The sequence below is a fragment of the Octopus sinensis genome, linkage group LG5 (genome assembly GCF_006345805.1).
Source record: "Octopus sinensis linkage group LG5, ASM634580v1, whole genome shotgun sequence".
Classification (NCBI taxonomy): domain Eukaryota; kingdom Metazoa; phylum Mollusca; class Cephalopoda; order Octopoda; family Octopodidae; genus Octopus; species Octopus sinensis.
This window is the reverse complement of record NC_043001.1, coordinates 84,244,267-84,269,905: the sequence shown is the minus strand read 5'-3', so window position 1 is coordinate 84,269,905 and position 25,639 is coordinate 84,244,267. Positions and strand designations below refer to the sequence as shown.

Sequence of the window (25,639 nt, the reverse complement as noted above, 5' to 3'; positions counted from 1 at the left end):
GTACCCAAGCTACCACCCGTAGATCCTCCTGCACCCTGGCTACCACCCATAGCTCCTCCTGCACCCTGGCTACCACCCATAGCTCCTCCTGCACCCTGGCTACCACCCGTAGCTCCTCCTGTACCCTGGCTACCACCCATAGCTCCTCCTGTACCGTGGCTGCCAGCTGTTTCTCCTGCAGTACCCTGGCTACCGCCTGTTCCTTTGCCGGTACCTTGGCTAACACCAATGGCTGTTTCTCTACCATTACCTCCCTCGCCTGTTTGATTTTCAGGTTTAGCATTTATTCCACGTAATGCAGAAGCAAGTTCATCTGCAAAATGGAAAACGAAAATTTAAACAACAATTTAGTCAAGTTTCTTTGTCATATTCTTTTCGTATATTGTTAACTGAAATTTTTATGACATTTTGATATTTAATCTTAACAACGACGAATGAGCACATTGCTGTGAAATGAATAACCATCGTAATTTCTGGAAGAAAACATGCAAGACTATAATCGTAGTATTTTAACAGTTCCATACGTCAAACCAGATGATGATACGGAACTGAATTCCGCTAAAGGAACAGAAAATTTTGGTAGCATTAACCAGTAAACTAATTTAGTTTAAAAATCAGCAACTCAGAACGCACATAAAAATCTCGTTCGATTTTCTAACTATTTTGCAAACCTACCATCATTCACTGGCAATATAATTTTGTCGAATCAGGAAAAATGAAAAACAAAATTGCTTCAGCTGGATTTGAACTCAAGTTGCAGAGATGCGGAACATGCCACAACGTAATTTGCCCTTGGCGACACTGCTACTTAACCACCTACATTTTTATGTTTACAGTGCCTAAACTTCCTCAGCGATCGCCCATCTAAATAGTAACTATGCTTAAAGTTGCTTAATTTTGATGGTCGAAAGTAAAGAGAACGCTTTCAATGTGACATAAACGTAAAGATTAATACAATTTAAAAAATGGTTTTGTCGTAAGAGCCTTCTATTGTTTATTGACAATTGGCCCTATTCTTTGCATGATATATATATGGAAGAAAAGAAAGGTGTATTGACAAAATCTTATTTCTCCCATATTCACTATTCTATTGCATAAATAATAGAACCTTTAGAGGATTAAGAAACATAGTTAAAATCAAAAATTGAAGCTGAGAGTAAGTTTTTGTTAGCAGAACGGTTTTTCAGTAATCTCTTTGTAGTTCGGGGACTCACCATAGATGCATTTAGTCGATTCGCCGTCCCAAACTGTGTTTAAAGGACACTCCATGATGAACAGCCATCCAGAGAGGCATTGGTAAAATTCGATTGTGGATTTCAGCTTCGGATAAAATGTTCCGGGAGCACATCGACGACATCTTGGCTGATTCACTCCAAAGATACAGAAATTGGTCCCTGAAATAGCGGAAAGGGTACATGTTGAGAATGTGCTTAGGTGAATGTGTGTGTGTGTGTGTGTGTGTGTGTGTGTGTGTAAGTGTGAGTTTGTGTGTGTATATATATATATATATAATATATACACACACACATACACATATATATATATATATAATTCCAAGAGAGTTAGAGGTTGTGAATCCAACCAACTAAGGGATAATATCTATCCAAGATACTGGTGGTAGAATACCCAATTATTAATACACAAGTGTTTTTTCATTGCATGACAATTACATTACCGAGTGTAATAAATGGGTGAGGGTAAAAATTTATTTTACCTTTAATTTATACAGCAATAAGAAAATGGAGGGGATGAAGAGGTGCTATTCATCAACTTTTAAACATTATATTATGTCTATTTATTTTATATAATATATTACGTAGCTCTACGTTACATATTTTAATAATTACTGGTATTTTAAAATTTATATATTATATATGTAAAGCATATGTTATACATGTATGTATATTGTTATACTTGTCTTTTTAAAGAATACATAAACAGACATAATATAATGTTTAAAAGTTGATATATATATATATACATATATATATATATATATATATATATATATATATATATATATATATATATATATATATATATATATACCGTGTCTGAATATATTATGCAAATCCTTTTTTTTTATAAAATGAATGTACATGTATATAGGAAGCTGAAATTTTAGGATGGTACAGATGCTCTTTCTTAATTGTAAGCTTAAATTTGACATACATCCCTATATATATATTATATATATAATATATATATATATATATATATATATATATAGAGAGAGAGAGAGAGAGAGAGAGAGAGAGAGAGAGACAGACAGACAGAGACAGAGAGGGAGAGACAGACGACAGACAGACAGACAGACAGACAGAGACCGACAGACAGAAAGAGAGAGAATTGGAGAATTATATTCATGTACTATACTATATAATTGGAATTTTAATAAAATAGTAGAAAACCGTCTGGTACGCATTTACTTTTCTACATAAACAATTAAAATACTGTTGTTATGACTTTACACAATTGCCCCACCTATCTGTTTTCTCCTAAGAAAAGCATCGTTCAGTAAACCCTTGGGTAGTGAATCTTAAAGTGTATCAGGTGCCGAAATCCACTCAAGTATCTCAACACAATATGGAAACACTACGGAATGTGTACGAATTGAATAAAATAAAATTGAAAACTCTCACACAAGCGTCATAGAATCGGGACGCTGAACTAGCAGGTAACCACATCGAATGAGACTGATATGGTTCCGATGGACAAACGAGTAACTACATATGGATAGGTAGTTAAAAACAAAACCTTAAGTTATAAAATAGCTTGCCTTATTCGAACACTATAACTGCTGTAAAATATATAGTTTTGCAATCGCTACACCAATTTAGATTTAGTCCAGATAGCTATGATAACGAGTATCAGCTAGCACCATACTTTTGCACCTGCACTCTTCTGAACAACTACAAACACATTAAAACCCTCCACACCAGTCCCTCATGAATCACACTCCAGATAGGATAAACTCCTATATTTGTAATTACACACACACATATACTCGCACACATTTTCCTTCTCAATTCCCTCCAGAGAATCACATTCTCGCCTATTTCTTAAACATTCGTCCATTTCTTTGTCTCTCTCACTCGCTCTCTCTCCGTCTTTCGTTCTCTTTCTCTCTCTCTCTCTCTCTCTCTTTCTTTCTTTCTTTATCTTCTCTCTCTCTCTCTCTCTCTCTCTTTCTTTCTTTCTTTATCTTTCTCTCTCTCTCCCTCTCGCTTTCTCTCTCTCACTTACTATTCCTCTTTATGATTCCGCCTAGGCGTTTCTCTTTCTTCTGATGAAAGACAAACATCCGAAACGTTAAGACTCATTTCTCGCATTAAAGCTTATAACTAATGTAGTAATGGTAAGTCTTGTCTTGCCTACAATAGTACGATAAACAAAACTAAAAAACTTACTTGTAGGATCGATCGGCTCCCTTGAGTGCAAGCCTTTTGATGGAGAGGATTCATCTCGAACCCCCGATGGTATGTTAGTGACATCTGGAACATGTTCTGGAAGGTCTGAAATATCTGGAATTCCCTCTGCTGTATTCCATATGCCTGGAACGCCTGAAAGTCGAAAATGAGAAATTAAAACAGCTTTTGGAGAAAAGATATTATCTTATAACCAACTCTTAATCTCAAATGTTAAGGGGTATCATTAAAAACAATCCATGAGTATTGATGCTATTGGTGGTGGTGGTGGGGGTTTCTTATTTCTGAAAAGTAAAGTAGTGCAGTGGTGTTCACCAGTCATTCAATGAATAGATTATTGGGTAATAGGAAGCACACTCGTGGTGCCTCGGATTATTGTCTTGAACTAATCTTATAGGAAGCCTCGAATTCAAATCTGTAAAGCAACAGACTACTCCAGGATATACCTAATATTTAAGATTGGCGAATACCACATGACATTCGCCACATGCTATTTAGTACCATACATTTAAGTCTTGTGTTCAAATTCTACCTAGGCCATTTATTGTCTTAAGTTGACTTGCCTTGATAAAATAAATTCTATATTATCTTCTTGGATCGATTGATTCGACAGCACTTTTCTAAATATAGCAGTTCTTGTGATACAAAAACCGAAACTCATTGAATATTTCTGTGTGGTTAAAAAGTATGCTTACCGACTATGTAGTTTTGGGTTCCGATTCACTATACGTCATCTTGGACAAGTGCCTTTTCACCCTGGGCCGCCCAAAGATTTGTCGGTAAATTTAGTTGACAGAAATTAAGAGAAATCACTCATATATATACATATATATATATATATGTGTGTGTGTGTGTGTGTGTGTGTGTGTGTATATGTATATGTATGTATGTATGTATGTATGTATGTATGTATGTATGTATGTATGAATGTATGTATGCATGTATGTATCATTTCATAACATACCTGAAGAGCGCGGGTTGCATAGACGGACTGTTACGTAACACTCCGTTGAACGCCTAGTGCGAAACCAATTGGTAAAATCAGCCGTAATGGATGTATAATACTGTACACTTCGATTTATATATATATATATATATATATATCCGAGAAGGAGAGAAACCAACAACTAACGTTAGCAATAGTATCACTGTACTACAGAGAATACTACTTCTGCTGCTGCTGCTGCTGCTGCAGCTGCTTCTTTTGTTACTGATATTAATACTAAAAGTACTAAATAAAAATCAAAAACAGAAGATACAGTAAGGATGAAGAGAAAAATATCTTATAACACTTACTGCCAGCTACGCATTCTTTTAACAGGCCAGCCCATACGGTTCCAGTTGGACAAGACCTCACAAATAACCATCCATGGACACATTGGTAGAATTGTCTTACGGATCCAGGTTTGCTGTAGTAAGTGTCTTGCAGACATGGTAGACAATCTGTGTCATCGTTACCATAGAGACAAAGGGATGATGCTGGAGAAATAGAAGAAGAAACTTGGCGTTATGCAGTTTTAAACGTTGTTAATATAAAATGTTTTTTGATGAAATGGTGGTATTAATATCACCTAACCTCTTTCTTCGTGGCTTAAAATTTTAAAGGATGTGCTGAAAACACACACACACACACACACACACACATCTGCATATGTACATATATTATATATGTATATAAATATATGTACATATATATATGTACAGCTAGTAATATAATACTATAACATATCCACACACAGTCACATAAGCACACACATATGTGAATTGATAACTTGTTACTGACACACCCCAGCTTCTAAAGTGGGACTGTACTGATTACTTTGAAGTGGCATGGTTTCAAAGCCAGCTTCTTAACTACAGTGAAATGAGGATGTCAAAAATTGTAATACACTTATAATGTATGTTTCGTTAGAGTTGAAGTGTAACCTGTTACATATGAACGAAAAAAACAATTAAGAGATTCTCACCTCCGTAAACACATGCTGATAACGTACTATTCCATATTGTTCCCGAGGGACAATACATGAGATAGAGCCAGCCGTTTTTGCAATGATAGAAGTGAGTGAGCGATGCTGTTTTGCTGTGATAACTGTCATTTTCACATGGTTTACATTTAGGATTATAGACGCCAAAAACACACATCGTCTCTGAAATCAAAATAAAATATTTATTACTACTGAATAAATACAATTGACACAAGACCAAAATTTTGGGGAAAGGGAATAATCGATTACATCGACCCGCAGTGCGCAACGGGTACTCTTTTCATCGAGACCGAAAGGATGAAAAGCCACAAAGAAATGCCTACGTAGTCGCTTGAATCACAGCACTTCGCTCCCTATTTTACACAAGCCATCGACGGCTTTTCTCTGCTGATCTTGACACTGAGTTGTAAGGCTTTTCTTTCCCAGGTTTTGTTGGCATTGAACTGTCATTGATGTTTCAGTAATTTTGATTTTTTTTTTCTATTATTGCTCAATGCTGGGGAAATTTTGCGGACCACTGCTATCGTACTAGATAACAGGCAATATTAGATGCTATATTTTGGAAACCCCGGCACCTTAATAAGAAACGAAGACCAACACAACTTCATCTGTATTATTGGCAGACTCATAACGTGAAACTGAGCATCTAATGGAGGATAAGAGGTCTATCGCAGCCTTGTGGGACTCACCTCTGTTACGGTGCTTTGAAGAAGAAGAAGAAGAAGAACAAGAAGAAGAAGAAGAAGAAGAAGAACAACAACAACAACAACAACAACACAACAAGACAAGGACACACATTTGGCTGTAATTTATATGAAATATATACAGTGTACTCCTTTAATTGCTTCAGTGATGGATTCCGACCATACTGGGATGCCACCTTGAAGGGCTTAGCCGAACTAAAGTCTAGATTGAGTCAACTGAACTGCGATCAAAGGCTTTCCATTTATGACCATCCAATCCTTTTACTCACGACCTAATATATTTAGGACTACGGAATCCTTTCTTCTTTTCTCATCTTTTAAGACAGTTGCGTGAGATATATGAAAAAGATGAAAATATCTTGCTGCTATTTTTAGCAAATCGGTGGTAGGACCACATAGCGGCTACCCCGTTGGCACGTCAACTCCTACCTTCACACTTTTCAACAACTAAAGTGAAACAGAAGAAAAGTATAACCTTTTCTACTCTAGACACAAGGCCCGAAATTTTGGGGGAGGGGGCCAGTCGATTAGATCGCCTCCAGTACACAACTGGTACTTAATTTATCGACTCTGAAAGGATGAAAGGCAAAGTCGAACTCATGTGGAATTTGAACTCAGAACGTAAGGACAGACAAAATAAGAATGAAAGTATAATATAAGCATTAAGGTTTGATGGTTACCAGAAGCACTTTGAACTTGTGTCGGTTGAACATCCAGGCCGTCCCTACGTATATTCAACTTGTTCTTCCATCGTGACAGAACTAGAAACAAATAAAAAAAATCATATATTTTTTAAAAATATAAAGCATGGAAAAGAAGGAAATATGAAATGTGTATATTTGGGTTTCGTGCCTTAATTGATATCCCCTTATGTTATATCACACTCCTTTGACAGATTCATACTGAGAATGACCTCCATTGCTTCATTCATATGTTTCTGTGGGTATACCAAGATATACTAATGTAGATCATAACAAAAACCTTGTATACAACTAACGCACTATATTCTATTTTTGAGGAGGAGGAGGAGTAAGAAGAGGTGGTGGTGGTGGTGGTGGTTGGTGGTGGTGGTGGTGGTGGTGGTGGTGGGATGTTTGTGAAGGGATCGATTAGATGATGAAAGAAAGAAGCAAAGGAAAAACAGAAAGGAGAAAGAAAAAGGTGAAGAAGTGATTGATGAGGAGGAAGAGGTGGAAGAGGAGGACGATGACCACCACGACGACGATAACGATGACGTTGATGGCAACGACGAATAGTGGTGGTGGTGGTGTACTAGTGAAGGAAGAGAGGAAGAGCAGAGAAGAAAAGAAATAAGGTTTAGAACAAGAGAAAAAAGAAAGAATAAAGAAGAAGAAGAAGAAGAAGAAGAGAGAAGAAGAAGAAGAAGAAGAAGGAGGAGGAGGAGAGGAGTAAGAAGAGGTGGTGGTGGTGGTGGTGGTGGTGGTTGGTGGTGGTGGTGGTGGTGGTGGTGGTGGTGGTGGGATGTTTGTGAAGGGATCGATTAGATGATGAAAGAAAGAAGCAAAGGAAAAACAGAAAGGAGAAAGAAAAAGGTGAAGAAGTGATTGATGAGGAGGAAGAGGTGGAAGAGGAGGACGATGACCACCACGACGACGATAACGATGACGTTGATGGCAACGACGAAATAGTGGTGGTGGTGGTGTACTAGTGAAGGAAGAGAGGAAGAGCAGAGAAGAAAAGAAATAAGGTTTAGAACAAGAGAAAAAAGAAAGAATAAAGAAGAAGAAGAAGAAGAAGAAGAAGAAGAAGAAGAAGAAGAAGAAGGAGGAGGAGGAGAAGGAGAAGAAGAAGAAGAAGAAGAAGAAGAAGAAGAAGAAGAAGAAGAAGAAGAAGAAGAAGAAGAAGAAGAAGAAGAAGAGTTGTTTTATAATCGAAATTGCTTACAGTCGAAGATACACGTCCTTGTATGTTGGTACCAAATGGTTCCAGATTGACAATATTTTGGCAGAAGTACACCATAAACACATTGGTAATATCTGCCTTGGTCGTTCGGATGCGAATAAAATCCACCGGTTACACACGGTTGACATTCCGTCATTAGATTTTCTTTGGAACATAATTTTGACACTGGAAAGTATGAGAAAACATTATCATCAAATTTGGGGACAAGGCCAGTAATTTCGGGTCAGGAAAAAGTTGGTTGCAGTGTTCAACTGGTACTTATTTTATTGATTTTAAAAGGGTGAAATAATATAGGCGAAGGAGTGGCTGTGTGGTAAGTAGCTTGCTTACCAACCACATGGTTCCGGGTTCAGTCCCACTGCGTGGCACCTTGGGCAAGTGTCTTCTACTATAACCTCGGGCCGATCAAAGCTTTGTGAGTGACTTTGGTAGAGGAAACTGAAAAGAAGCCCGTCGTATATGTGTATATATATATATATATGTGTGTGTGTGTGTGTGTGTGTGTGCTTGTTGTCTGTGTTTGTCCCTCCAACATCGCTTGATAACCGGTGCTGGTGTGTTTACGTTCCGGTAACTTAGTGGTTCGGCAAAAGAGACTGATAGAATAAGTACTAGGCTTACAAAGAATAAGTCCTGGGGTCGATTTGCTCGACTAAAGGCGGTGCTCCAACATGGACACAGTCAAATGACTGGAACAAGTAAAAGAGTAAAATAATAAAATAATAAAGACGGACGAAATGCCGCTACACGTTTTGTTCGGCTTGCTAACGATTCTGCCAAATTTTGGTACAAGGCCAGCAATTTCGGAAGTTGGGGCTAAATCGATAAGATCGACTCCAATGCTCAACTGATTCTTATGGACCCCCGAAAGGCAAAGTCGATCTCAGCAGCATTTGAACTGAGAACGTAAAGACGGACGAAACGCCGCTAAACAATTAGCCCGACATGCTTACGATTCTTTTCTCCTCTAGGCACAAGGCCCGAAATTTGGGGGGAGGGGCTAGTCGATTATATCGACCCCAGTCTGCATCCCGAAAGGATGAAAGACAAAGTCGACCTCGGCGGAATTTGAACTCAAAACGTGAAGGCAGACGAAATACCTATTCCTTTACTATCCACAAGGGGCTAAACACAGAGTAAGACAAACAAGGACAGACGGATTAAGTCGATTATACCGACCCCAGTGCGTAACTGGTACTTAATTTATCGACCTCGAAAGGATGAAAGGCAAAGTCGACCTCGGCGGAATTTGAACTCAGAACGTAACGGCAGACGAAATACCGCTAAACATTTCTCCCGGCGTGCTAATGTTTCTGCCAGCTCGCCGCCTTAATCGATTGGTTATCTTACCCCAAACGTTTAGACCTCGTGCCTATAGTAGAAGGAATTATAATTAACATTGCTTTTAGGCAGCAAGGGTTGTAGAATGGTTAGAGGATCGGATGAAATGCCATGCAGGATATATTCGGGGTGTTTTACGTTCTTAGTTCAAATTACACCGTGATCAGCTTTACCTTTCATACCTCCGGGGCCGATAAAGTAATGTATCAGTCAAATACTGTTTTCGATATCAACTGAAACCTACCCCAACACAAAATTCAGACTTTGTTCCTAAATAGTCTAGTTTTTTGTCTTTTTTTTCTTCTTTTGACATAATAATAATGTTAACTCACCGTTTACTGTCGACCGTAGCATTTCATGAATAGAAACTAAAACAAAGAGAAGAGGAGCAAGATAAGTAGTTTGAGTGAGAGTGTGGTTCTAGAGTATGGGGTGAAACAACGAGTGGAGTGAAAGACTGATGGTGAGGTAGACTAGAAGATATTTATTGTATGATGAGCAAAATTAGAGAGCTGAGTGTGATAAGGTATCATGGACAGATAGAGTGAGGTGGTATACGATATGTAGGCTGGTGTAAGTTGAATTATGTGTGCCTTATGTGAAGAGTGAGGGGAGTAAGAGGGGTGAACAGAGTAAGTGGGGTGAAGAGAGTGAGAGAATTTTGGTGCATGGAGTTAGTGCAGTCAGTAAAGCGAAACAGAAGAGTGAGTAGAGAAAGTACAAAGAATGGATATAATTTGTGTAAGATGTGTATGGTGGAGGCACATGGCCTAGTGGTTAGAGCAGTGGACTCGCGGTCGACGGATCGTGGGTTCGAATCTCAGACCGGGCGAAGTGTGTGTTTATGAGCGAAATACCTAAGCTCCACTCGGCTCCGGCAGAAGGTAATGGCGAACTTCTGCTGATTCCCTTCGCCACAACTTTCTCTCAATCTTTCCTCCTGCATCTTGCAGCTCACCTGCGACGGACCGGCGTCCCGTCCAGGTGGGGAACCTATACGCCAAGGAAGCCGGGAAACCGGCCCTTATGAGCCAGGCGTGGCTCGAGAAGGAACAAACAAGATGTGTATGAGTGATAGAAAGAGAGGGAGAGGGAGTTTATTGGAACCAAATTCAGAGAATGAGTATAGTGAGGTATGAGAGTAAAGCCCCTGAACTGAGTGATCAAAGCAATATTAATAAGAGTGTGAGATATTTTAATGTTACCTTTGAATGAATAACTGAAATAACACAAGAATGAATAACTAAAGAATAATGGATGACTAAAGAATAATGCTTAATGTTTGAATTAATGACTCCACTATGTAACATAGTGTTTCACATTGTTTCAAGAAAACTGGTTACTACATCAGAAATCTTTTATCAAAGGTTACTTGGTATGTCTCTGGACTAACATATTTGCAGCAAGAGAGCATGATTTCACTGGACCCAATGCGACACAAGCTCGATTGGATGAGGAGTCATTTGACTGGACAGCGTATCATAGACTCAACAGTGGGTCACCTAACCAAATCGTATCATTGAACTAAAGGAAATGTCAATGAAATTATTAGTATATCACCGGATGGAATTTCACTAGACTAAATGGTGCTCCATAGGATTGAATAACACGAATTAGACTGAATGGTATGTCACTAGACCGAGTGGTATACTACTGCACTGAATGCTGTACTGGACTGAACGGTATGACGTAGGACTTAATTGTCACTTCTCTGTCAGGCATACTACTTGACAGAATGTTGTAGCATTGAACGGAATAATTTGCTATTAAACAGGAGTGGCTGTGTGGTAAGTAGCTAGGCGCAGGAGTGGCTGTATGGTAAGTAGCTTGCGTATCAACCACACGGTTCCGGGTTCAGTCCCACTGCGTGGCACTTTGGGCAAGTGTCTTCTACTATAGCCTCGGGCCAACCAAAGCCTTGTGAGTGGATTTGGTAGACGGAAACTGAAAGAAGCCCGTCGTATATATGTATATATATATGTGTGTGTGTGTGTGTTTTGTCAGTGTGTGCCCCCCCCCCCCCAACATCGCTTGACAACCGATGCTGGTGTGTTTACGTCCCCGTAACTTAGCGGTTCAGCAAAAGAGAACGATGGAATAAGTACTAGGCTTACAAAGAATAAGTCCTGGGGTCGATTTGCTCGACTAAAGGTGGTGCTCCAGCTTGGCCACAGCCAAATGACTGAAACAAGTAAAAGAGTAAAACATTGAGCCATGTGCCGTGAAACTAGCCCGTGCAATGTTCCTCTTAACCAGTGTTATTTAACCATTTTTTTTACCTATGAACTCTTTGATTTCTATTTTACTCGGATGGACTCTCCTAGCTATTTGATGTTTTAAAAAATCATATAATATTTTTGTAATTAAATATTATCAGGAAGTGCCTTAAAAAATTGCCAAAAATATTTTATGCATTGTAGACGTATAAGTAATTTATTGCAGATAAATTTTAACTCCGAAATCTTATATGGACTTCCAAGTGGCCAAATGGACCCTGATTGACAACTACTGCTCTAGACTAACATAAACTGAACAGTACATTGGGATCGTGTTAGTTCATGCTTGTTTTCGCTGTTAATATCTTGATGTTAAATAAACAGTAGTTACTAAAACTTATGGAGAACAGATTTCTAGTGTGTCTTTACCAATGACAACAAAACAACTGAAGGATCTTCTATTCGGGTACGGAAGTTTCCAAAATATAGCATGCGATATGACTTGGTGTTCGGTACGATATCAGTGGCCATCAAAGCCTACTCTGCGTCGAGCAATAATAGTAAATACAATGTAACCATTTTTGGAATGTGTTAAACGATGGACTTTGAACTTAGCTCTATTCTACGTTCTAGATATATTTTGGAGAAAACATAGTATATCCGTAACATATTTTGACGTAAAAATGCTGCTAAATATTTCGGTTTTAGATGACGTACCGATCTTGTTCAGGCTGTCCTTCCTTGAAATATGTCAACAGCAATAATGTTGACACATCACACCGAGCTAATAATCAATCAACATTCGCCAGTTTTACTGTGCTCTCCTCGGTTTAACGTTGTTCAGATTTTCTTTTTTATTTAGATCAATCAAGAGTATTGGCTGTTTGAAAGTTAACACACTTAATCATGGTGTGTTGCTACACAACACACAGTTCTTAGAGCGCCAACTTTTCGGTTTGTATGCAGCGGTAAATATTCATAACAAATAAATAAATACGCCCTTTTAAAGCCTAGCCAGGCTCATGGGCTCGGTTTCCCGATTTCTATGGCGTATGTGTTCCCCAGCTGGACGGGACGCCAGTTCATTGCAGCGTTACTCATCTTTGCCAGCTGAGTGGACTGGAGCAACGTGAAATGAAGTGTTTTGCTCAAAAACACAACGCGTCGCCCGGTCCAGGAATCGAAACCACAATCTTACGATCATGGTGCTGACACCCTAACCACTAAGCCATGCGCCTACACATTCATAACAAACCCACTCTTTAAATCCAAGTGACTGTTTCATAAATATTCTTCTAAGTATAAGTTTAAAGTGTAGGAGGCTGGTGAGAAGAAAGAGAAGCTTTGTAATATTAGGCTCGTCTAAAAATAGTACATTGGTGTATAAGTGTCGAGTGCAAAAAGTTAAAGATTTCTAGTCTTACCCAATCTGCATGCTGTGTTATTCGAACGAAACTTCTCACAAATTATATGACATCTTTGATAAATTTCGTCGTTGGCCGGTTGTCTGAAAACAAAAAAATATATCATGCCACCCATTACACTAATTACATACATATACACACACACAACACACGCGCACGTGCATGCATATAATTTTTTCCGCACGTGTGCAAGTATAAAGAAAATCAGTTGAAAATGCGCTTAGTGTCTTTAAGAATATTTATATTTATTTACTTAAGTGGTTTCACAATTTCTTGATTTTTAGAAGCAGTGTAAGATGGAAAGATTTGCAACTATATGCTATTTGCCACAACTCTAAGGAAAATGTCAAAATTCTTTTCTTTTTATGACTAGACTATGGCTCTACTTGCAGTCATCTAAGATACTGTTTGATTGGTTGAAGATGATCCCGAGGTTAGACATAGAATTCGCTTAGTTCTCTGTCCTCAATATTAGGACGACGTAACTCTATGAATGTAATTTCGCCAAAAGATAAGGCAATGCAAATCCACTGAATGTGTCATGTGATACTATGAATAACAATTGAGAGTCATGATCTTGTATTAGGTCACATGACACTGTGGAAGACTTTGGCGCTAAAATCACTAAAATTGCAAATTTTTCCATTTTATCTTTGTTCTGAAAAAAACCACCGATCAAATACAGAGAGAGATAATGAAAGAGAAAATGCTATTTAAAGATACAATTAATGTTTGAATACGCTGTAACAACGTATAAAACATACATTCATTCGCAAATAAATTACCAAGACCTCACATGATTTTAGTTCTCACATGCACACCCAATTACATAGTCAATCTCATATATACATATATATATATATATAATATATATATATATTATGCGCCCTTTTCAAGCCTAGCCAAACTCATGGGGCCGGTTTCCCGGTTTCTATGGCGTATGTGCTCCCGCCAGCTGGACAAAACGCCAGTCCATCGCAGCGTTACTCAAGAAACGGGAAGAAAAAGTCAGAGAAAGCTGGGGTGAAAGAGTACAACAGGGGTCGCCAGCATCCTCTGCCGGAGCCTCGTGGAGCTTTAGGTATTTTCGCTCAATAAACACATACAACTCCCGGTCTGGGAATCGAAACCGCGATCCTCCGACTGCGAGTCCGCTGCCCTAACCACTGGGCCATTGCGCCTCCATATATTATATATATATATATATATATATATATATATAATATATATATATATATATATATATATATTATATATATATATATATATATATATATATATATATATATATATATATATATTATATTATATATATATATTATATATATATGTATATATATATATATATGTATGTATATATATATATATATATATATTATATATATGTATATATATATATATGGAAGCGCAGTATATATATATATAATTATATATATATATATATATGTATATGCATTGTTTGTTTGTACTCCACCTGCCTTCGTCTTTTGTTTATTTTCGTAAACCTTCCCGTTATATATATATATATATATATTATATATATATATATATAAAAGGAAATGAAGAAAATGCTGACAAAATAATTTAAGTAATTTAAGTAATTTAATTAGGTGAAAGTTCTTTTTACCGGTTGCGCATTTGTTATGCTTATCAAAAGATTAGAGTTCTTTTCTGATAGATTTTTTCCTCTTTTTTTAAATATATATATATATATATATATATATATATTTAAAAAAAGAGGAAAAATCTATCAGAAGGAACTCTAATCTTTTGATAAGCATAACAAATGCGCAACCGGTAAAAAGAACTTTCACCTAATTAAATTACTTAAATTACTTAAATTATTTTGTCAGCATTTTCTTCATTTCCTTTTATATATATATATATATATATTATATATATATATAACGGGAAGGTTTACGAAAATAAACAAAAGACGAAGGCAGGTGGAGTACAAACAAACAATGTATTAGTATGGCGCTCAGGAATAGAAATAAAACAAGTCTTTTACGTTTCGAGCCTACGCTCTTCGACAGAAAGATACAAAGAAAAGAAACAAGGAGAGAAAAAAATTGCGTGTAGGGGCTAACGATCCAATATGGCATATATATATATATATACATATATGTAATATTTTGTACTAATGAGTATGTGTCGATTAGTGTGTTGAAGTGGCACGGTTAGGACTACCTGGTGTCATCCGCAGTTTGCGTATACTTCAGGAATTCCGCAGTGTTAGGTGAGATGATAATAATTGATTAAGTAACCAGAATATGGATTTGGTATTAGTCTTTATTTTATACGACGATCGTTTCGACCCATATAGTTACATACAAATACATATAGATACATAAACTTACTGTCGCTAACATACAAGCAGTAATGTATTTCTCTATTTTCAGCTATTCTGATAACCTGGTGTTGATACTATTAACAGAGGCTTGACTTTTAACTCAAATGTTATCCACATTATCATGTGCCATATTACGTGGATATAATGCGAAATACTTATATATACACTCGCGTGACACATTCTCGTCTAATACCGGCCGTTTCATGTGATTTTGCTCATCTCGCTTTGGTGACCCCGAGAATGATATTCATGGTGTACAAGCGTTTATCACTATAATCCAGTGAGGTGCAGATATCTCTTGATGACAAACTGATTTGTCATTCCATCTAGTCTCAAACTAGGCAGATCAGAAGTGAGACTGAGCAATCATCTGAGAGTTCACGAATGGAAAATCAGAAATGCCATTGAGAACGATAATTTTAACACAATTACGTATCATTCGTATCTTCACGTACCCCTGATGCCTAGTTATCTCAGCGACTAATCAAATCCTATTTTATATTTGACCTCGTGAACATCTTCATCCAATGGAAGTGTCTCTTTACTGTTGTGAGTATGAGCCAGAGCCTATCTATCAAAAAGATCCCTCCATCTCACACAGCTTTTGAACATAATGAGATTGTGGAACCGTAAAAGTAAATATCGGCCTCATTTGGCCTCATAAGCATATCATAGTCCATGTCACACCATAACAGATATAGTGAATTTAACACGTCCAGAAATAGCTAGGTCTATTCTCTGCAAACGTTAACAGAATATATATATATATATATATATATATATATATACCTCTGTGTGTGTTTGTATATACATAGATATCTGTATTTGTATGTATATATATAGTAAATATGTATATATGTATATATATATATATATATATATATATATACATATACATATATCTATATATATAATATATATATATACATATATATATATATAACATATATATACATATACATATATATATATAACGGGAAGCTTTATGAAAATAAACAAAAGACAAAGGCAGGTGGAATACAAACAAACAATTGTATTAGTATGGCGCTCAGGAATATAAATAAAACATTCCACCTGCCTTCGTCTTTTGTTTATTTTCATAAAGCTTCCCGTTATATATTACGCGCTCACGTGGTCTCACTTTCATCCTATATCCTACCAACACCACTATTACTCTTACCTCTACATTGGATTTTCTTTACCCCTTGGATACTTACCACTGGCCGCACCTCTCTTTCACGGATCAACGTGACTTTGTTATTGATGTGAAATACATATATACATATATATATATATATATATATATATATATAGATATATATATATATATATATATATATATATATATATATATCATATATATATATATATATATATATATATACATATACATATATATACATACATATGTATACACACACACACACATATATATACATACATATGTATACACACACACAACACACACACACACACACACACACACATATATATATATATTATATATATATATATATATAATCTGTTTCCTCTGAACAAAAAAGTAGAATAACATGGCTTTTCAAAAAACTCGTTGGAGGTTATGAGAGATTTACATTACGTGATATTGCATTATAAATAAACGCTTTTAATACGAAACTAACACTAAACTATGTAGAGTAAATATTTGCATGCATTTATTCAGTTACATTAAAAGTAAAAAGCAAAATATGGTAGTATATCTACGTTTACTTACGTGGTTTCATTACTCTTAGGTTGTTCGGAATTGGTCAAGTTGAAGCATAGTTCATTACACTGCCTGAAAGAGCGAACATACATTTTGTGTTATAATCTAGAAGGTTATTTTTCACAACTGTACAAGGTTCTTGTTGTGTATGATAAGGTATTTATAATTTGCTCATTAGATTTGCTTATGTAAATTATTGATATTATGGTCATTATAAATACTGTTGGTCTCAGTTGGATGTGAACTATGAATTAAGGGGGCTGGAGGATGTATAATCAATTAAATTAATTCACAATGTATCCAATTCTAAAGGCAGCGAGCTGACAGAATCGTTATGACGCCGGGCAAAATGTATATCGGCACTTCGTCCGTCTTTACATTCTAAGTTCAAATGCCGCTGAGGTCAGCTTTGCTTTTATTCCGTCCGGTGTCAATAATATAAAGTACCCGTTGAACACTGGGGTTGATGTAATCGATTTATCCCCTTCCTTGAAATTGCTAGCCTTGTGCCAAAATTCGAAGCCAATGTATCATATTCTGTTATATGATCGAAATGCCGATATCTGAAATGTGAGACAGTCGCATAATCTACAGTCCTCTACCATCTCTACCAAATTTTTCTCAGTATTCTGCGTCACACACATATCTGTATTAAGCCCAAATGTGTTATATTTACCGTCTAATAGCCATGCTTTCAAAGTCACTTAAATTTAGTGACTTAAAAATACATCCCATTCCATGATAGGATTGAAAGTCCGATACCTGAAGTACCGACTGCGAGACAGCTGATATTCTACATGTTCTAACTTCTCTAACCTCACGCTACCACTGCTACCAAATTTTTCAACGTATTATGCCTTAAACATACATTTTTATGAAGTATTTGTGCTACATCTACGGTTTAACATTCAAGCTATCTCAGGATAAGTAAATTTAGTGAAGCGAAACACCTGCTACTTGGAATCAAAACCGGGAAACACATTCGACTGATTAATAGTATACTACGTGCCTCGATCATCCAAATGTGGTGTATAGTAAATGTAGATTTATTCCGACTTAACCCAGTGGTATTGGATTGAAGTATATTTACATTTAGAGAATTAAAATTATCCGAATTAATAAAGATGGAATCCTGACATTAACATTGTGCTGTATAATGGCCCAGATCAGGGGCTGTCAAAAATTGTGCCCGTGAGGTGGATCCAGGCCGTGGAAATACTTACTCTGACTTTAGATAATATTTTTAAAAAGCTATTATTATTTTAATTTTAATCATTCTGTGAAATATATATCGATAGATCTGTTACAGTTTTTACTGCGATTAACACCGGTTCTTATTAGTCAAATCAGCGCACCTTGGAGAATCTTTTGTTATCTCAGCCAATGCTTTAAAAAGTTTATGAACTATGAACTAAAAGCTTGTAGACATGACGAAAGATATTTCTTTTTCTTCAAAATTACACATGTCTTTATTTGAAAGGACTCTATAGCTAAGAGTGATATTTAAAAGTCTTGCAACTAAAACAATGCAAGCTTTCTGACAAGCATCGGTTTTCTCGAGAATTATATATTGGGTTGTCCGGAAAGTTCGTGCCGATTTATAGTAGCTTACATTTCGACTTATTTTAGAATATGGTTGAGTCCATAAAATAGGATTTGACTACACCTCCATTTAGAGTACAGTTTAAGCTATCCTTTCGTGGAAGAGGGTTTATGTTCCTATAACCTGTGTTAATTCTGTAACCCTTTAAAATGGAAGATAAGAAAGTTCATTTTCGGCACTTGATGCTTTGAGAACCAGACAAAAATTGCTGCAGCTCGGCTGGGATATGTTACCCCATCCTCCATATTCACCAGATATTGCTCCTTCGTATTTTCACTTATTCAGGTCTCTGCAGAATAGTCTCAATGGTAAAAATTTCAATTCTTTGGATGACGTAAAAAGATACCTTGATGAATTCTTTGCCATGAAACCACCTCAATTCTGAGAAGAGGATATTTTCTAGTTAAAGGAAAGATGGAGGCGCGTTGTGCAGCAAAATGGTTCATATTTGGTTGATTAAAAATGTAATGGCAAGTATTTATTGACCTTTTTCTTTCCTTTAAAAATCGGCACGAACTTTCCGGACAACTCAATACATTCATTTCGATAGTTTTTGCTTCCGTTCTCATTCAAATGACTTTTGCTGATTACGACTATATACACCTAAATCATGTCGATGAACTTTCTCACGCATTTTTGCACAATATTTTGCTTATTCTCTCCTTGTTTATTCTTGATAAATTCGTTATTGTATATATTGACCCCTTTATCTATTTACATCGGTCTATTCTATGAATAGGGATTTGTGAGTAACTGTATGTATGGAGCCAATGAAATCTAGTTTATACTTCAATCAAGCCCGCAAGCTAGATGAGTTTAAACACTGTTGGCCTAGATATTTAACTCTCGGTTAGTTAGTCTTGATATAAAATGATCAAAAGGAGTTGAGATTCCATTCACCGTTAAAAGCGTTAGTAGGTGTACTACATTACTGCTGAAAGGCTGAAAACAAATATAAAAGATGACATAATAAAAGAAAGCACAAACTTCATTGAACTGATGTTTACGAATTTCCTGATTTTTAAGGACACATACACATTTGAAACATAGATACACTGCCGACAATGTGATTAAAATATGCCCAAAGCATCACCCCAATAAGCAATTTATTACACATAATTGATTAAGGAATTTCGCGTATTCACCATTTATGACATACTCAAACCTCACATTGTTATGCATTTCGTTGATTATTTCTAACTGTTTTTTTTTTTGCATGAATGCTTTCCTCGGTCACTCAATTTTTACCGCGCTTTCCTCCATGGCTTCAACAATACTGCATCGTATATGCATACAGGAACATCGCATATGCATTCTTCCACGCATGTCTTTAGCAATTTAGGTTCCAGATGCGTCAAAACGAAGCTCTAAATTTATGACAATTTTCAAATTTGGGATACTGGTTATGTGCCATGTTGGCCAGAAATTTCACAGACCTCGCTACTGAGCTCGCTTAACATCATAATTTGGCCAAACATATTACCATCGCCTAGTATTGGTGATGGGTTGCATTTTGATAAAGAACCCAGTATGCACTTTCTGCTCGGCTTCTTTTAGTTGTAAATCCTTCTGCATCTATTATATACGACCGCACAGTAACACAGGAAAAGTTCAGTTACCTCAGCGCACCCAGTACAGTCTATTGCAAACTGTCGTAGTTCCTTTACCTCAGCAATCACTCACGACCGCATCACTAAATACACTTAGCCTCTACGCTTCCTTCAAGACACCACCCAAGTATAGGTTTCAAATTTTGACACAATTCCACCAAGTTCAAGGGACCAGAGTGTCGATTATATCGACCCCAGTTCTCAGCAGGTCCTTATAATATCGACCCCGAAAGAATGAAAGGCAATGTCGAACTCGGCGAAATTTGAACCCGGAACGTAAGGATGGACTAAATGCCGCTTAGCATTTGACCTGAGGTGCTAACGATTCTACAAGCACGCTGCTCTTCATCAACTAAATATCACCTGAAGTACTGCTCCTACATTGAATAAAATTAGCAACCTTTCTTTTCAGATTCAGTCATTGAAAACTGATTGACAGCTGTGTCAATATGATGAATGATTATACTGAATCATATTTAGAACCACTTGAATATTTTCTCAACTGTATACGCAATACGATAACTAGTGTCTCTCATACACATGCACATGCTCATTGCACATTCGCGTATAAAGCAGTTCATATTTTCGATTCTCTCGAGAGGAACCTAAGATTTATATTCTGCTTTTGCACCATATCTATCTTTTGATGTATGCCTTTTCGTATACTCATTAAAAAATATATTTCTAATTATGATGTTCTTTATCAGAAGTAGTAAAAGCTCGTGGAAATTCTGTCTGCCAAACTTTCGATTGATTTCTAGTGGATCTCGATTTGTTATTGTATTTTTCTAGTTATCAACGTTTCATCCATTCTGTTTAGTTCTGTTTGGAATTTTGCGACTTCCGTCTTATAGCCCATCAACTTAACTCCTTAATATATGCTGAAACAAGAGTTGAAACCATTTTCTGGGGACCAATTTTTGGGATTGAAACTTCAGCTGAGAAATCATGCTTTGCTCTCGATCCATAGAAGGGAGGCTTACTGCATCCGCTAGCGTCACAATGACAGCCCGGCGTATTAGGCTTTCCTCAATACTCCTTCAACACTCCTTCAACACCACCATCTTCGTCAACCACAACATAACGAATTCAATGGGCAGTTACCACTAACTGTCCAACCAGTCTGACTGTCTCTATTACACACATTCAATCATGCAATTTCCTTATAAATAAGCTGCTCACACAGATTATGCAGTTTCACATTTTTTGCAGTAGATACGAGGTACGTTCAAAAAGTATTCGACTTCATTTATCCCCGCCAAAACTAATGCTGCGTGGGTAAAATCCTTTCAGCGGGAGGTGACGCCAACCTTCCTGCGCATGCTTGAAAATTTCCGCGCCGGTAGCCCCGGCCAATTCCAGCTGCTACGCCTAGAGTACAGACGTGTAGTGCGTGCTCTTCGGATTGTCGTTTTCACCGACCGCATCGAGCATTGTTTTGCCGAAAGCATTACTTTTGGCTGGAAAAATAATATCAGATACTTTTCGAACGCACCTCGTACACATGTATCTGTTGTAATCCAAAAGCGACTTTTGTAACGTTCCAGTAATACACTTTATATTATATACAACAAGTAAAATGCTTATTCATTTTACCTGCAACCGGATTACATATTTGGCGACTCATTCACACATTTACATCCGTTTATATTTCTTTCATACACAACTGATGACATCTAACGCTGGTGAGTCCATTTGATTAAACTTATCACCTGTAACAGAGTGGTATTAATCATCTGATTCTTCCCCATTTCACTGCTTCTTTTTTATTGAATTATTTATGATAACGTCGTTTTCTATAACATAACGATTACTTTTATACACGTAAGACAGAGATTTAGAACAAATAACACACTATATTTTGACCTCCGTTCTCATTACTAAATTAGAAAAGCGAGAATTATATTCAGAATGTACAAGGGCGAAGCTGGATACTGAAAAATATCATTTAATGTGTGGGTAACTGTTTGCATCGTTCAACTTATTTAGTTCCAATGACATATTTAGGTTGATTTAATTAAAAGTCTTATAACCTAAATATAGCCCCGTGAAATTTTTAATAAAGACCTATTTTGCACTCTAGTTGACCTACGTGAACACTTCAAAATAGCTATGTTAGCGATGCAATCAAAATAAATACGACTGATATATTTATTTTGTTAATGTGTTTAAAGATCTATAATTGTAGATATCGCCTTCGGTGTGGTTAGAACTAAGAGCCTTGTGTATGTATGTATGTATGTATGTATGTATGTATGTATGTATGTATGTATGTATGTATGTATGTATGTATGTATGTGTGTATGTATGTATGTATGTATGTATGTATGTATGTATGTATGTATGTATGTATGTATGTATGTATGTATGCATGTGTGTATGTATGCATGTCATTATTCAATTTTATTTCAAGATTTACTGCCAATAGAGAAAGAGTCGCTTTCTAACCTAGAAACAAGACTCCTTCATTGGAATTTCAACATCAACAGGGTATTTATGTATGTATGAGTGCAGTATTTGAAGTCAGTGCATCTGTAGATTTGTATATTTTGTTTTATGTATGTATTCTCATGCATATATTTGCATATCTAGACATGCGCAGATATACTTAAATAGTAAACTTGTGGAACGTTTTACAATCTTTTGCCGTTCGAATGATGGCTTGGATCTGTAATCTTTGAATCAGCTTTCTCCTTTCTGGTGTTGAGAAGCCTAATTTCTCAAAATCGACATGTGTATGTATGTATGTATGTATGTATGTATGTAAGTATGTATGTATGTAAGTATGTATGTATGTATGTATGTATGTATGTATGTATGTATGTATGTATGTATGTATGTATGCATGCATGCATGTACGTACGTACGTATGTATGTATGTATGTATGTATGTATGTATGTATGTATGTATGTATGTATGTATGTGTGTATGTAAGTAAGCTCTTTATTCTTTATTCTTTTACTTGTTTCAATCATTTGACTGCGGCCATGCTGGAGCACCGCCTTTAGTCGAGCAAATCGACCCCAGGACTTATTCTTTGTAAGTCTAGTACTTATTCTATCGGTCTCTTTTGCGGAACCGCTAAGTTACAGGGACGTAAACACACCACCATCGGTTGTCAAGCGATGTTGTTGAGGAACAAACAAAGACACACGAACATAAACACATACAAAAACTGAAGTTGTAGTTGAGACAAAAAATACCACAGAGAGAACAAGGTTTTTTACAGGATCAACGAACAAATTGAAAAATGATCATTGACGGCATAGATCAAGCCGTATCTTAACAAAACTTTCGGAGCTTTATTAGAAAGAATCGGCCAGATCACAGTCGCCCTTCTACGTCAGCAAAGGAAAGTTAAAAATTTTCATTTTAACTGACTCAATCGTAACACAAGAGATGGATACCTTTTGCCAAAGAAGAATTATCTTTTCTGCTGCAATCTTGACAATTTGTTTAATTCATTTTAATGTGTGTGTAATCTAGACCTCATGTAAAACATATATTCGGTGACCTAATATCTATATATTAATACACGTGTACCGTCGGTATTTGTCACACTAAGGGAGATAAGTCAGGATTAAATTAGAATTATTTCCCTTGGCTTTTGGACTGGTATTGCTGCAACACGCTTGAAAGGTGGTAAAACTCTTCACAGTATATTCAAGCTTCCAGTTCCTTTGAGTGAAACAAGTGTGTGCAAGGTTCCACCAAATTCTGATTAAGGAAACAGTCTTAGGCGAGTAAAAGTTTTCATTATTAACGAAGCTTCAATGATACCAGTTATGCTTTGAAAGTTATAGATAATTGTTTAAGAGATATTATGAATAATAATAGTATATTTGGTGGGGAAATTATCACACATGGAGGAGATTTTAGACTAGTTCTTCTAGCTGTTTCCCAGAGCTCCTCCTGCAGCTGTACTTGATGCCTGCCTCAAACGCTCTTCTGTGTTTTCATCAAATTCAACTTACACAAAGCATGAGAACAAATATAAATGAAACAGATTTTTCGAGGTGGCTACTACAACTTGGAAGTGGATTTCTTCAAAGCTTTCTTGATAATCTCGCAGAAAATACTTTTATATTCTTGAAGCATGCATATGTAACAATTCTTTGGTATCTGATATATTCGACTATTTTACAGCAGAAGAAATGAAATATAGAGTGATATTATCCCCTAAACATTTGGACAGCTTAGCAGTAAATGAAGAAATTCTAAGTAGATTGTCCACTGACTGAAACTAAGATAAATCTAAGCACTGACTCAGTAACTTCTGATAACGAAGAAAAAGCCCAGAATTATCCCATGGACTTTATAAACTCTCTCTTACACCTTCTGGAATGCCTCCACATCATCTTAACTTAAAATTTGGGGCAATTATTATGCCTCTTAGAAACTTCTCTATAACACAAGGTCTAAGCAACGGAACTCGTTTGGAAGTACTTCAACTCCACGAGTATAGCATCGAAACGTTAATTATAAGTGGATCTCATTCTCACACGAGAGTACTGATTCCAAGAATCTAACTTACTCCAAGTGATGCAAACATTCCATTCGTCCTGCATTGGACTCAGTCCCCGGTTCGTCTCTACTATTCTATGACAATCAATAAAGCAAAGGGACAAGCATTCGATAGAGTTGGCACACCTTTGCCACAGCCATGCTTCACTCATGGCCAGCTTTACGTAGCTTTTTCAAGAGCAAGGGCGATGAAGAGTGTGAGGGTTAAAGTAATACCTCAAAACGAATCCACTCGTGGTCACAGAAGGGGAATCACCTGAACTAGAAATATTGTATATAGAGAAGTGCTGTAACGGATGTATTTAACATACACTTTCACATAATAACTTAATATTTACTTATATTATTAATAAATATAAAATAAAGAATAATAGATTATTTATTAACCAAAACAGTGCGAAATAAACAATTTTGATTAAATGATAACTATTAATTGGACGATATTCAAATTATCCGTGAATTTTTTCACGGGTCCAACTAGTTAAAAATAATAAAGAAAACAAAGTCGAAAAGTGTCTTCGTTTCACGTAATTTCAAATTTTCAAGTGGATGCGGGGCCTGGAGGCATAAATTTGAGAGACTGAAATTTTAACTCTCTTGTCTCTAAAGGATTTTGCAAAAGAAAATTGAATATAAAAAATAAAATGAGGAACGGCAAATGTGTTATAAATTGATGTTTCGCTCATTATTCAAAATTCCAAGTGGGCTTCCAAGCCTAAAGATGTAGATTTACTATCTTCAGATTTTTACACAGTTGTTATTAAAGGATTCCGCAATAAAAAAATTTATTCTTGAAAACAT

At 36.4% G+C, this 25,639-nt stretch overlaps 1 protein-coding gene across 50 annotated transcripts in view; it reads right to left on the bottom strand.

Moving 5' to 3' along the window:
• Nucleotides 1-25,639, bottom strand: part of LOC118763360 — a 95,653-nt gene that overhangs the window by 57,744 nt on the left and 12,270 nt on the right. For all 50 annotated transcript variants that reach the window (XM_036502791.1, XM_036502794.1, XM_036502795.1 and 47 more), the window contains exons 2-11: nt 17,110-17,172; nt 13,022-13,104; nt 9,714-9,749; nt 8,023-8,205; nt 6,798-6,878; nt 5,396-5,575; nt 4,725-4,907; nt 3,411-3,563; nt 1,215-1,394; nt 227-313 (exon numbers count right to left, since the gene is read on the bottom strand). In XM_036502791.1, coding sequence (XP_036358684.1) covers nt 227-313; nt 1,215-1,394; nt 3,411-3,563; nt 4,725-4,907; nt 5,396-5,575; nt 6,798-6,878; nt 8,023-8,205; nt 9,714-9,749; nt 13,022-13,104; nt 17,110-17,172 — 1,229 coding nt within the window. The remainder of the gene's footprint in view (nt 1-226; nt 314-1,214; nt 1,395-3,410; nt 3,564-4,724; nt 4,908-5,395; nt 5,576-6,797; nt 6,879-8,022; nt 8,206-9,713; nt 9,750-13,021; nt 13,105-17,109; nt 17,173-25,639) is intronic.